This window comes from Salmo salar, chromosome 18 (genome assembly GCF_965601325.2).
Source record: "Salmo salar chromosome 18, fSalSal1, whole genome shotgun sequence".
In the NCBI taxonomy this organism is placed as follows: Eukaryota; Metazoa; Chordata; class Actinopteri; order Salmoniformes; family Salmonidae; genus Salmo; species Salmo salar.
This window is the reverse complement of record NC_138308.1, coordinates 42,148,093-42,162,500: the sequence shown is the minus strand read 5'-3', so window position 1 is coordinate 42,162,500 and position 14,408 is coordinate 42,148,093. Positions and strand designations below refer to the sequence as shown.

General features: G+C 43.0%; 2 protein-coding genes across 4 annotated transcripts in view; one reads left to right on the top strand and one right to left on the bottom strand.

The window, feature by feature from the left end:
• Positions 1 to 3,106, top strand: part of LOC106577423 (dihydropyrimidinase-related protein 2) — a 26,689-nt gene extending 23,583 nt beyond the window's left edge. For 2 of the 3 annotated variants that reach the window (XM_082964986.1, XM_082964988.1), the window contains exons 13-14: positions 455 to 632; positions 818 to 3,106. In XM_082964986.1, the coding sequence (XP_082821112.1) occupies positions 455 to 632; positions 818 to 909 (270 nt within the window). In that variant the 3' untranslated portion in view covers positions 910 to 3,106. The remainder of the gene's footprint in view (positions 1 to 454; positions 633 to 817) is intronic. The other variant, XM_082964987.1, reaches the window with a different exon arrangement.
• A 3,194-nt stretch (positions 3,107 to 6,300) lies between these two features.
• On the bottom strand, positions 6,301 to 12,097 carry LOC106577418 (E3 ubiquitin-protein ligase TRIM39). Its single transcript, XM_045701105.1, has 7 exons — positions 11,575 to 12,097; positions 10,541 to 10,636; positions 9,608 to 9,841; positions 9,485 to 9,507; positions 8,365 to 8,483; positions 7,813 to 8,073; positions 6,301 to 7,500 (listed from the first exon to the last, which is right to left on the bottom strand). Exons 1-7 carry the CDS (start codon positions 11,986 to 11,988, stop codon positions 7,226 to 7,228), a joined length of 1,422 nt encoding a protein of 473 aa, XP_045557061.1. The 5' UTR covers positions 11,989 to 12,097; the 3' UTR covers positions 6,301 to 7,225.
• Between the last annotated feature and the right edge of the window lie 2,311 nt (positions 12,098 to 14,408).

Genomic DNA, 14,408 nt, shown 5'->3' with positions numbered 1-14,408 from the left:
CTCCAGATGGCTGACGATCTACATTATCCTAACATGACATTCTCTCCAGATGGCTGATGACCTACATTTAACAGGACATTCTCTCCAGATGGTTGATGTTCTACATGATCCTTTACATGACATTCTCTCCAGATGGCTGATGATCTACATTATCCTTAACATGATATTCTCCTCCCTCTCCAGATGGCTGGTGATTTACATTATCCTTTACATGATATTCTCCCCAGATGGATGATGGCCTACATTATCCTTTACATTACATTCTCTCCAGATGGCTGACGAACTACATGATCCTTTACATGACATTCTCTCCAGATGGCTGACGATCTACATTATCCTTTACATGACATTCTCTCCAGATTGCTGATGTTCTACATTATCCTTTACATGACATTCTCTCCAGATGGCTGACGATCTACATTATCCTTTACATGATATTCTCCTCCCTCTTCAGATGGCTGATGCCCGTGGCGTCCCCCGAGGGAACTATGATGGACCGGTCCATGATGTCATCAGCATGACTAAGTCAGTGCCGGCCACTCCCTCCAGCAGGGGGCCCCAGTGCCCAGGGAAGGGCCCCCTCGGCCCCACCAGGAACCTGCACCAGTCTGGTTTCACCCTATCCGGTATGGGTAAGCTTCGTCTACTCTTTACTGGGTGTGGATGTTTCTCCTCACTTTTTTAATTGAACCTTTATTTATACAATGGTTATGTACAATGGTTATTTCAAATCCTAGTTATACTGCCTTACCCCTATCAGAACCCAAAATGTACTCAATTGTTTGTAACGGATCTTTGTTCTTGTTCTCCGATACAGGAACTCAGATTGACGATCACATCCCACGACGCTCAGCACAGAGGATCGTGGCGCCACCCGGTGGCCGCTCCAATATCACCTCCCTGTCGTGAACCTGGGAGCTCCTTGCTCCTCACGTCTGCTGTAGGGAGAAAGATAAATCAACTACTGTAGCAACAACCAACTACATCAATCAAAACAAATCTCACCTGGCTTCCAGAACTCAACTCAACAGTGAAACCTGAAAATGCAGTCTTCTTCTCAGATACAACTGTAAAATGGGATACAGCATAGAACTACATTTACCACTAGTAGTTACCAGTCATTGTATTTCTATGGTAGACACACCAACTGGTAAAACCCACCAACATAGTACTTTAATCTGTTATCCTTTATCAATATTGTGATCCATTCCTCAATCAATTTATCTCATCACCCTTCCTCAATCAATTTATCTCATCACCCATCAATAGTCAACTGTCCCTGTCAGATCTCCATAGCATGCACCTTAAACAGTCTCTGTCTCCTCAGATAACCATCTCTCTCTCATCTCCTCAGCTTCCCTATAGCTTTACTAACATGGTGATAAATGAGTCCTAGATGAAAGTAGTTCTCTTTAGACCACAGAATGCCTCTCAGCTCTCTCTCGTCGTAGTGATCCCTGCTTCTGCTTTCGCTTCAGTGCTTCTTAGAAGCTCTGTAGTTGAGTCCAACATGGAACTCTATTCCCTAGATAGTGCACTAGTGGACAAAAGTAGTGCACTATCTATGGAATAGAGTTCCATTTCAGACTAACGCGAACTTGTTGTCTCTCTCTGCTGTTATTTAGTCATGGCTGTAGGCTATTTAGGCTTCATTTTACCCTCTCTTACTGTTATGCATGACTTTTCCTCTTCATCGTTACTCATTACAAATACAACAAGGAAAAGAAGTGTGTATTACTGTTACTGTGAACAGACTGTAGGGACAGTCCTCTAGTCACACTTGTCTTTCTATTATTATGATGTTTTATCCCAGTGCAGGTGCGCTAACTTTGCTTCCATGGTATATTCAGTCAGTCAGAATAGGAACTTCACCAATCCTTCTAGTCAGTCAGTCAGAATAGGAACTTCACCAATCCTTCTATTCAGTCAGTCAGAATAGGAACTTCACCAATCCTTCTATTCAGTCAGTCAGAATAGGAACTTCACCAATCCTTCTATTCAGTCAGTCAGAATAGGAACTTCACCAATCCTTCTATTCAGTCAGTCAGAATAGGAACTTCACCAATCCTTCTATTCAGTCAGTCAGAATAGGAACTTCACCAATCCTTCTATTCAGTCAGTCAGAATAGGAACTTCACCAATCCTTCTAGTCAGTCAGTCAGAATAGGAACTTCACCAATCCTTCTAGTCAGTCAGTCAGAATAGGAACTTCACCAATCCTTCTAGTCAGTCAGTCAGAATAGGAACTTCACCAATCCTTCTAGTCAGTCAGTCAGTCAGAATAGGAACTTCACCAATCCTTCTAGTCAGTCAGTCAGTCAGTCAGTCAGTCAGTCAGTCAGTCAGTCAGTCAGTCAGTCAGTCAGTCAGTCAGTCAGTCAAAATAAGAACTTCACCAATCCTTCTATTCAGTCAGTCAGAATAGGAACTTCACCAATCCTTCATGTCTATATAGGAGTTACAGGGAAGCACATATCATCTTTATACTGGATCTGTGTTTTTGTCTTTATGGCACAGCTATGTTCCACTGTCATTGTATGACTTTTATATTTTTGTATACAAAGACGAAACATCTGGTGCTTTGAAACCCTAGCCTGGTTAAGCCAGACTGAATGCCCCACTGACTTGGTGAAACAGAGCATAGCAGTCAGGATTCCAGGCTATTGAACACCCACGTTGTAGCCAAGCTACACAGGGATACGTGGAGCTGTGAACAATAAACAGTGGTTTTAAAAGTCTTTAGCTTTTTAAAACCTGACTCTTATTTGTAATGATTTCATTTAATTTCCTTTCTCTTTTGTAGACTTCATGTTTGTACTTTTACATGGTCCGGTTGAGAAAGTGGACTTTTATTTTGTCGCCCAAATAGACCAACAACATTAACGTTGTTCTTGTTCAAGTCTCTTGTTCAACAGTGTTGTACCTCGGTATACTCAGTCAGTCTTAAGAAAGGTTGTTTGCATTCGTTAAGTGGTCATATAAAAAAGGCAAATGAAGTGCTCTATTAAGTCTTTTTCTACTGTTTCTGTGTCCAATGGAAATATGATTTGTGTCCCGAAAGCTAATGTAAGCATGTCCTGAATAAAGTTTGAGGGGAAAAGTGTAATTGGTTTATATTTGTTATTTGTAATGACAATGTCATAACGTCTTATATACAGTTGAAGTCGGAAGTTTACATACACAGGTTGGAGTCATTAAAAGTCGTTTTTCAACCACTCCACAAATTTCTTGTTAACAAACTATAGTTTTGGCAAGTCGGTTAGGACATCTACTTTGTGCATGACATAAATAATTTTTCCAACAATTGTTTACAGACAGATTATTTCACTTATAATGCACTGTATCACAATTCCAGTGGGTCAGAAGTTTACATACACTAAGTTGACTGTGCTTTTAAACTGCTTGGAAAATTACAGTAAATGATGTCATGACTTTTGAAGCTTCTGATAGGCTAATTGACATCATTTGAGTCAATTGGATGTGTACCTTTGGATGTATTTCAAGGCCTACCTTCAAACCCAGTGCCTCTTTGCTTGACATCATGGGAAAATCAAAAGAAATCAGCCAAGACCTCAGAAAAAAATTGTAGACCTCCACAAGTCTGGTTCATCCTTTGGAGAAATTTCCAAATGCCTGAAGGTACCAAGTTCATCTGTACAAACAATAGTACGCAAGTATAAACACCATGGGACCACGCAGCTGTCATACCACTCAGGAAGGAGATGTGTTCTGTCTCCTAAAGATGAACTTACAACAGCAAAGGACCTTGTGAAGATGCTGGAGGAAACAGGTACAAAAGTATCTATATCCACAGTAAAACGAGTCCTATATCTACATAACCTGAAAGGCCGTTCAGCCAGAAATCAGCCACTGCTCCAAAACCGCCATAAAAAAGCCAGACTACGGTTTGCAACTGCACATGGGGATAAAGATCGTACTTTTTGGAGAAATGTCCTCTGTTCTGATGAAACAAAAATAGAACTGTTTGGCCATAATGGCCATCATTATGTTTGGAGGAAAAGGGGGAGGCTTGCAAGCTGAAGAACACCATCCCAACCGTGAAGCATGGGGGTGGCAGCATCATGTTGTGGGGGTGCTTTGCTGCAGGAGGGACTGGTGTACTTCACAAGATAGATGGCAGGAAAATTATGTGAATATATTGAAGCAACATCTCAAGACATCAGTCAGGAAGTAAAGCTTGGTCGCAAATGGATCTTCCAAATGGACAATGACCCCAAGCATACTTCCAAAGTTGTGGCAAAATGGCTTTAGGACAACAAAGTCAAGGTATTGGAGTGGCTGTCACAAAGCCCTGACCTCAATCCTTTAGACAATTTGTGGGCAGAACTGAAAAAGCGTGTGCGAGCAAGGAGGCCTACAAACTTGACTCAGTTACACCAGCTCTGTCAGGAGGAATGGGCAGTTAAACAATTTAAAGGCAATGCTATCAAATACTAAGTGAGTGTATGTGAACTTCTGACCCACTGGGAGTGTGATGAAAGAAATAAAAGCTGAAATAAATCATTCAGTCTACTATTATTCTGACATTTCACATTCTTGAAATAAAGTGATGATCCTAACTGACCAAAAACAGGGAATTTTTACTAGGATTAAATGTCAGGAATTGTGAAAAACTGAGTTTAAATCTATTTGGCTAAGGTGTATGTAAACTTCAGACTTCAACTGTAGATCCGATATGACTCTGCACAAATCAAGTCGGTCTGTTACATGTCTCTCTGTTGTTTGTGACATCTCCATTGGTACATAGTTAACTCATCTGAGTATGTGTGTGTCTGTGTGCGTGTGACTGTATGTGTACATGTGTGTGTTACTGTGTGCATGCCTATGTGTGTGTGTGTGTGTGTGTGTGTGTGTGTGTGTGTGTGTGTGTGTGTGTGTGTGTGTGTGTGTGTGTGTGTGCGTGCGCCCGCGTGTGTGCCTGTGTGTGTGCGTGTGTGCGTGTGAAAGGGTAAGAACATGACTGCGTGCCAACGAGCCTCTACTCTGGAGGGCTGGAGGATCCACTTCCCTCTGTAAGGAGTCACGTGACGTAGGTGCTCTGGTCTGACACACACACACACACACACACACACACACACACACAGACAGACAGACAGACAGACAGACAGACAGACAGACAGACAGACAGACAGACAGACAGACAGACAGACAGACAGACAGACAGACAGACAGACAGACAGACAGACAGACAGACAGACAGACAGACAGACAGACAGACAGACAGACAGACAGAAACAGGTCATTCCAGGATTATAATGTGTTGTGTAACAGCTGGGTATGGTACATGTGATCTGAAAGGTTACGCTCCCTCACTCTGCTCTAAAAAGTTACACACGCTCCCTCACTCTGCTCTGAATGGTTACACACGCTCCCTCACTCTGCTCTGAAAGGTTACACACGCTCCCTCACTCTGCTCTGAAAGGTAACACACCCTCCATCACTCTGCTCTGAATGGTTACACACGCTCCCCCACTCTGCTCTGGAAGGTTACACACCCTCCCTCACTCTGCTCTGAATGGTTACACACCCTCCATCACTCTGCTCTGAATGGTTACACACCCTCCCTCACTCTGCTCTGGAAGGTTACACACCCTCCATCACTCTGCTCTGGAAGGTAACACACCCTCCCTCACTCTGCTCTGGAAGGTTACACACCCTCCATCACTCTGCTCTGGAAGGTTACACACCCTCCCTTACTCTGCTCTGGAAGGTTACACACCCTCCCTCACTCTGCTCTGTGTCATGACGTTGCCCTTTTTGGGTACAGCGAGCACAGTTGACCCCCTCCCCCTCCCCCTGCACTTCTTCACCATCTCCCTCTGTCTCCTACACCCAGGCTGCTGTGGTTAGAAGGGGTCGTAAATTCCTAAGAAAATGTCCCACCTCATGGCCACAGTATAAAGAGACAGAGTGTTTTCATGGAGAAACAAAGGATTCTTCCACCTCACAGAATTGGAGAACCAAACGACATTTATGTTCTGGAGAAGGTATAAACGATCGGTGAAGAATCCAGCTACGAACTGGTCCATTTGGTACAATTTTGTGAAACTCATGAGAGACAATACGGCCATATTACCATAATAATGTTTATATACTAGCCTCAGCTATGAGACTTACATCTAGAGTAACCATATCTGTTTGATTATGCATTTCTATTGAACGTTATATTAGGAAAATTATAACTTTGTAATCTGAATATTTTCCTTGGTGCCCCGACCTCCTAGTTAATTACAGTTACATGATGAATCAGTTTAATCGCGTAATAATAATTACAGAGAGTTATTTGATAAACATGTCTTCAGTTTTAATGATGCCAAAGACACGACATCTGAAAACCACTGCCACACAACCACAACAGATCTTTATATGTCTTATGTTCGTTCATATGGGCAAGCTATGGACAAGTGAACAGCCTAATGATCACACTGTCAATCAACAAAATAGGTTTTAAAACAGTTGTATGTTTCATTTTAACATTGTTACATTACTTTAGGCCTGCCTAACTACAATCATTTTTGTGCAAAAATTCTCCTGAAAGCATGGGACAGGAAAACAAGCAAAACCTTTTATGCAAACAATATAGTGTATATCAAAAGTTACCAACACCTTTTATAATGTACCCTATCATAGAAACCATATAATGCACCACATTGCTACTGTTAAATGAAATTAGTGCAAATCTATGGAGGTCATTCAAGCCCTGTATTCATACACTCTAAAGACTAAAGGTATTTTATAGCGTGCAGGTTTACATTGCTTCACAAGTCAGTAATTATTTATTGAGATTAGAACAAAGAGAGAGAGAGAGAGTCAGTAATTATCTATTGAGATTAGAACACAGAGAAAGAGTCAGTAATGATCTATTTAAATTAGAACCCAGAGAAAGAGTCAGTAATGATCTATTTAAATTAGAACCCAGAGAGTCAGTAATGATCTATTTAGATTAGAACCCAGAGAAAGAGTCAGTAATACCTATTTAAATTAGAACCCAGAGAAAGAGTCAATAATTATCTATTTAGATTGGAACCCAGAGAGACAGAAAGCAGTCACGTAGCTGCATAAAAAAGTGACTTTTTCAAAATGCCTTTGCTGCACCATAGGTGCATCCACTTTAAAGCAAATGTTTTCACCTGTTCTGCAGCAACGGCTCTTTAATGTCCCTAACTATAGGTTTACCAAATCAGCTCTTAATTAATAAACCAAGCTACTCCGCTGTAACTGACACCTTCCCGGCTGAGATCCTCAGAGGATGTCTCTTGCAGGTGTTGGAGAAGTAAGGGAACACTCTCTGGGTGAACTTGTGTTGGAACTTGTAGATGAGGGTGTTGTCTGAGGCGTCGGAGAAGATGACCCTGCCTCTGTCCCAGTCCAGCTGCACTCTGACCTCCTGGGGCCTTCTCTTCAGGACCAGGGGAGTAGCGGTGGCCGTGCGGGCACGGTATTCACCTCCATAGTAACAGATGGTCCACAGGCCCCTCTCTAGAATACAATGGAATAGAATAGATTATACATATATTTTTATTTATTTTACCTTTATTTAACTAGGCAAGTCAGTTAAGAACAAATTCTTATTTACAACGACGGCCTACACCGGCCAAACCTATATATACTTTACTGTCCATTTGAGAAAAGGTTTATTTTTGCAGAATTTAACCGCCACACGTACACTCATTCACAACGATTGGCACAGGGTCAGCCACAGAGCAGCGCCTCTGGACGGAGAGACGCTTTTTTGTTGTTGTTGTTGAGTTTATGTTTCTTGCTCAATGGCACAATGACAGGAGACAGTACCTGGGCTCGGGGGGAACCACTCCTTCCTCGAGACCGTCTCCCGTGCCACGCCCACGGCCCACTCGCTGTTCACCCCCACCTCCACATCCCAGGTGTGTCGTCCAGAGCTGAAGCCCTCGGAACCCAGGACACACTCATAGTAACAGAACCTCTCTGGGTTGTCAGGGAGTCGCTCCTCTTCCTCTGTGTACCGCAGGCTGGTCAGATCCTCAGACAGAGACAGGCAGATATCAGCCGTGTTAGGGTCCAGAGTCACAGGAGCTGGAAGGGAGGGAGGGAGGGAGGGAGGGAGGGAGGGAGGGAGGGAGGGAGGGAGGGAGGGAGGGAGGGAGGGAGGGAGGGAGGGAGGGAGGGAGGGAGGGAGGGAGGGAGGGAGGGAGGGAAAGAGAGAAAGAGAGAGAGAGAAATAGAGAGAGAGATTGATTGATTGATTGATTGATTGATTGATTGATTGATTGATTGAGACAGTGTACATTGAGTTAATCATTCCTACAGTACTCAAAACACATTATTTGCACATGTATTGTGATGTTATGGTCTTCCTCTACTCACTGTATGTAATGACGTCCTGCATCTTCTCCCAGACTCTGTAGCTGAGACAGCCCAGGTGTTTGGCCACGTCCAGCAGAGCTCCTGCCACCTCCTCTGGCTCCTGCACTGTCACCTGAGTCCTGTCAGAAGAAGGTTCATGTGTCAACAGGTTTACAAAATGTAGCATCTCTTGTGACAGACAGACAGAGGTAGCCCATGTGAAATTTGGTTATAGCTGAGATTAGGTTGTAGCTGAGATTAGGTTATAGGTGAGATTAGGTTATAGGTGAGATTAGGTTATAGGTGAGATTAGGTTATAGCTGAGATTAGGTTGTAGGTGAGATTAGGTTGTAGGTGAGATTTGGTTATAGGTGAGATTTGGTTATAGGTGAGATGTGGTTCTTGCTGAGATTTGGTTATAGGTGAGATTTGGTTATAGGTGAGATTAGGTTGTAGGTGAGACTTGGTTACAGGTGAGATTAGGTTGTAGGTGAGATTAGGTTATAGGTGAGATTAGGTTGTAGGTGAGATTAGGTTATAGGTGAGATTAGGTTATAGGTGAGATTAGGTCATAGGTGAGATTAGGTTGTAGGTGAGATTAGGTTATAGGTGAGATTAGGTTATAGGTGAGATTAGGTTGTAGGTGAGATTAGGTTGTAGGTGAGATTTGGTTATAGGTGAGATTAGGGTTATATGTGAGATTGGGTTATAGGTGAGATTAGGGTTATAGGTGAGATTAGGGTTATAGGTGAGATTAGGTTATAGGTGAGATTAGGTTATAGGTGAGATTAGGGTTATAGGTGAGATTAGGTTATAGGTGAGATTAGGTTATAGGTGAGATTAGGGTTATAGGTGAGATTAGATTATAGGTGAGATTAGATTATAGGTGAGATTAGGTTATAGGTGAGATTAGATTATAGGTGAGATTAGATTATAGGTGAGATTAGGGTTATAGGTGAGATTAGATTATAGGTGAGATTGGGTTATAGGTGAGATTAGGGTTATAGGTGAGATTAGATTATAGGTGAGATTAGGGTTATAGGTGAGATTAGATTATAGGTGAGATTGGGTTATAGGTGAGATTAGATTATAGTTGCTGAGAAGCACAACTATGAAGGAAAAGAAAGAGCAACACACCCACCTCTCAGAGGTCCTCTTGAAGTTCTAATGGAAAAGATGACGTCTTACTTGAAAGGCAAACAATAATATCCTTATAATACAACCTCTTTTCATATCGTGATCTTGTTCTCTGATGAGTCCGTACCTTGAGGAAGGATATGTCATCACCTGTGTCCATGGCCTCCACCGTCACCTCAATGGCCTCAGCTAGAGAGTTGATCTGGTCTGTTGTTCTGTCTATCCTGTCCCTCATCCTCTGGGTCTTCTCCTGCTCCTCTTCCTTCAGAGCAGAGATCACAGCAGCTTCCTCGTCCCGGAGGAACTGGTGCAGCTTCTCAAACTGCTGCTGCACCAGGCGCTCAGTCTGCTGTGCCTGGCTCTGCAGGGGTAAATGGGAAAAGGGGATGACAGGATAAAGAAGGAATGAAAGAAGGAGATACAGGAGATGGAGGGAGTATCAGAATCCGAGTGACCTCATCTCTACCAATACTTTAGCAGTTTATCAAATGGGATTAGGAGTAGCTCAGGAAATGATGTCAATGATAATTTTTTTTACTAGATCTACTGTCTGATACTAATGATAATGTACTTCTACTAGATCTATTGTCTGATATCAATGATAATGTACTTCTACTAGATCTATTGTCTGATATCAATGATAATGTACTTCTACTAGATCTACTATCTGATATCAATGATAATGTACTTCTACTAGATCTACTGTCTGATATTAATGATAATGTACTTCTACTAGATCTACTGTCTGATATCAATGATAATGTACTTCTACTAGATCTACTGTCTGATATTAATGATAATTTACTTCTACTAGATCTACTGTCTGATATCAATGATAATGTACTTCTACTAGATCTACTGTCTGATATCAATGATAATGTACTTTGACTGGATCTACTGTTTCAACATCAATCCCAGTTATTGTGCTATTACCATTTCACAGTGCTGATGAAAGTATATGTGATCAATGGAGTGACACACAACTAGTCCCATTCAAAGCCAGAAATGATCCATCGTTCTGTCTATCGGATGGATCTGACGCCTTTTGACCCCTCCTAACCTTGATGTGTTCAGCTGACTCCTCACAGGTCTGTTTGACAGTGTTCAGAGCCTCCAGCTTCTCCTGTAGAGGTCTCAGGGCAGACGTCAGCTCCCTCTGGGGTCAGAGGTCAGTTGTTAGAGAGAGGTCAGGGGTAAGTCAACATACACATATGGTTGTCTCCATCCTACTTGGTTAGGGTTTCTAACAACCACGTCGGATCAGTTGTACTGTAGGGGAGAGTGGGGTAAGTTGAGCCAAAGGGGTAAGTTGAGCCAACCTTGTTTCTAGGAAATGATACAAAAATGCTTGGTTTCATGATGTTTGTATCTAAACCAAAGTAGATAATAATAAGATTGTTCTATACATCAGTTGGTGTCTCTATTAGCTTCAATATGAGGTCTTAAACCTAGCCTGAAAGTGCATCCTTGTAGCTGTGTGGGCTAATACAGTCAAAATGTTTTCCTTGTGGTAAATTGAGCCAATGGTTGAGCCAATGGCAAGTTGAGCAAATTGAAGTGTTTTCTTCCCAGGCAAAATCCAAGGCATTATATCTGGTATATGAGGTAACAACAGGGCCTGGCCTGTGTTAAAGTGTTTTCAAAAGTTCAAAGTGTTTGTTAGGTGTTAAGCCTGAGTTCAAAGATGCTTAAAAATATATTTTTTTTAAGTGCTTTTGATTTGGGAAATAAAAATTGACATGTTTTTAACAAGGTAGTGGTAATATTTAATTCAGTTCAGAAATGTGTAGGCGGCTTAACTTACCGTGTCCCGGGCTCAAACTTACCTCATACGTGGGATAAGGTGTGCCAAGAGACCACTTTTTTTTGGACAAGCTATATTTTCAAAACTGTAATGTTTACATGATTATATACGTGGAGCCATGTTGGTTGGGAGTGTTGGGATGGTGTGCGGCTGGGCTGTGCTTCCCCCGAGGAGCAGTTGTAGCTATGTCACAATTGGCCACTGAACTATTGCAGCTCTGCGTTTGTGGACTCTGAATTCCGCTTTCGTCTCTGAGTATCTGTGTAGGTTGTCAGTCACAACACTCTCACCTTGCAGTCGTGCACAGCCTCCTCCGTGGGACAACACTCGTGGTCGTCGTGCTCCTCGCTCTGACACTCCACACACACCATCTCCTTGTCCTCCACACAATACAATGTCAGCCTCTCCCCATGCAGAGGACACAGCTCCCTGCCCCCGTCCTCTACCCCTCCATCCCTGGCCCGCCGCGGCTGCCCTTGGAACAGGGAATCCAGCAGTCTCTTCAGGACGCAGTCCAGCAGGTCTCTGCCGTAGCAGACCGTACAGCCCCCCTGGCCCAGCTCGCCCTCACACAGCCCCAGGCAGGCCTCACACAGGCTGTGGCCACACGGCAGGACCAGGGGCCCTGATCCCTGACAGCCCGGGCACACAGCCTCTTCCCTGGGGAGAGAGGGCTCATCACCCCTTTGCTGCTCAGATGCCATGGAAACAGATTGATCTCTCCTTGATCACTCTTGATCACTGGATCTTTGATAGGTGCCTCTTGCTACAGTATTATGGTCTGTTGCTCTGCTACTCTCTGCAGCAGCTTGCTTAATGTTTAATGCGTAGCAATGATTACGCAATCACTGGTGCTGTTTGGTCACAACAGGAAACCCCCCTGGTGGCTATTTATAGTCAGGTGTTACTGTTTTTAGATAGACGGACGGACAGCTCTCAATGGCTAGTCTCAGAAACCCGACCCTTAAACAGAAATGTCAAAATGTTTCAACTACGTATTCATCATTTCCAGCAACACCCCAACATCAACATCTGGGTAAACGGTGTGTTTTTATGTTTTCTAGTAAACAAAATAGAGGAAGATACAGTGCATTCGGAAAGTTTTCAGACTTTTTTCCACATTTTGTTACGTTACAGTTTTATTCCAAAATGGATTAAATAACAAAATATCTTCATAAATCTACACACAATGACCCCATAATGACAAAGTGAAAATAGATTTTTAGAATGTATTAAAAACATAAATACCTTATTTACATAAGTATTCAGACCCTTTGCTATGAGAATCGAAGTTGAGCTCAGGTGCATCCTGTTTCCATTGAGTCCACATGCAGTAAATTCAATTGATTGGACATGATTTGGAAAGGCACACACCTGTCTATATAAGGTCCCACAGTTGACAGTGCATGTCAGAGCAAAAACCAAGCCATGAGGTTGAATGAATTGTCCGTATAGCTCCGAGACAGGATTGTGTCGTGGCACAGATCTGGGGAAGGGTACCAAAACATTTCTGCAGCATTGAAGGTCCCCAAGAACACAGTGGCCTCCAACATTCTCAAATGGAAGACGTTAAGAACCACCAAGACTCTTCCTAGAGCTGGCTGGCCGGCCAAACTGAGCAATCAGGGGAGAAGAGCCTTGGTCAGGGAGGTAACCAAGAACCTGATGGTCACTCTGACAAAGCTCCAGACTTCCCCTGTGGAGATGGGAGAACCTACCAGAAGGACAACCATCTCTGCAGCACAACACCAATCAGGCCTTTATGGAAGAGTGGCCATACGGAAGCCACTCTTCAGTAAAAGGAACATGAAAGCCCACTTCGAGTTTGCCAAAAGGCACCTAAAGGACTCTCAGACTATGAGAAACAAGATTCTCTGGCTTGATGAAACCAAGATTGAACTCTTTGGCCTGAATGCCAAGCTTCACATCTGGAGTAAACCTGGCACCATCCCTACGGTGAAGCATGGTGTTGACAGCATCATGCTGTGGGGATGTTTTTCAGCGGCAGGGACTGGGAGACTAGTCAGGCTCGAGGGAAAGACGAACGGAGAAAAGTACAGAGAGATCCTTGATGAAAACTGCAACAAACTGCAGCAAACACTCAAACTGGAGTTCTATCTCAATCTCTTCATTCAAAGACTCAATCATGGACACTCTTACAGACAGTTGTGGCTGCTTTGCATGATGTATTGTTGTCTCTACCTTCTTGCCCTTTGTGCTGTTGTCTGTGCCCAATAATGTTTGTACCATGTTTTGTGCTGCTACCATGCTGTGCTGCTGCCATGTTGGTTATGTCATGACGTTGCCCTCTTTGAGTACAGGGAGGACAGTTGACCCCCTCCCCCTTGCACCATCCCCCAACCTACCTCCCCCCACCCAGGCCCTGTGTGAAGGGGTCATAAATTCCAAAGGAAATGTCCTGCCTAACAGGCCACAGTTGAGACAGAGAGGAGTTTCATAGAGAGACAAAGGAAATTCTTCCAACTCACAGAATTGGAGAACCGAACGACATTTATGTTCTGGAGAAGGTATAAAAGATTGGTGAAGAATCCAGCTACGAACTGGTCAGCTTGGTACAATTTTGTGATACTCAGAAGAGACAATATAGCCATATTACCATAATACTGTTTATATAATAGCCACAGCTATGGGACTTGCATCTAAATGGTTGTATAAAATGTATTAATAAGGATAAAGCTATTTGGAATACGTTGAGATGCTATGTACTGATGTTAATGTGATAGAATGTATTTCTGTTCAAAGCTTAAATCAGTCATCGGCACGCCCCCCAGGGACACAGACAGGACCAGGCGTCATGTGACAAGCCTGTTCTATGTTCAATTATAAAATCCCCACCCTGATTTACTTTCTTCAGACCAGGCCTCCACTCCATTACGAGTTGGCCAATAGGTTTGACCATCCAATTCCTCTACTGAAAGTTAACTACACCACGTGGTTAACTTTTAGACTATCGATACCGACAGAATAAGAACAAGTCTTTGATATTATTAGTCTGCAGCTAAGTACTCGATATCATCGAACGCGAAGACCGACGAAACATCCATCCTATAACGACATTAATGAATGTCGCTTTGAAAGATCCATTCTAACCGAGAGAGAGAGA

What these genes read in the sequence shown, in the direction of transcription:
- LOC106577418 (XM_045701105.1), bottom strand. Translation starts at nt 11,988, where the DNA reads ATGGCATCTGAGCAGCAAAGGGGTGATGAGCCCTCTCTCCCCAGGGAA. An exon ending in ATGACATATCCTTCCTCAAG is followed by an intron (nt 9,508 to 9,607) that starts GTACGGACTCAT and finishes CTTTTCCATTAG; the next exon opens with AACTTCAAGAGGACCTCTGA. An exon ending in GCAGGACGTCATTACATACA is followed by an intron (nt 8,074 to 8,364) that starts GTGAGTAGAGGA and finishes CCTCCCTTCCAG; the next exon opens with CTCCTGTGACTCTGGACCCT.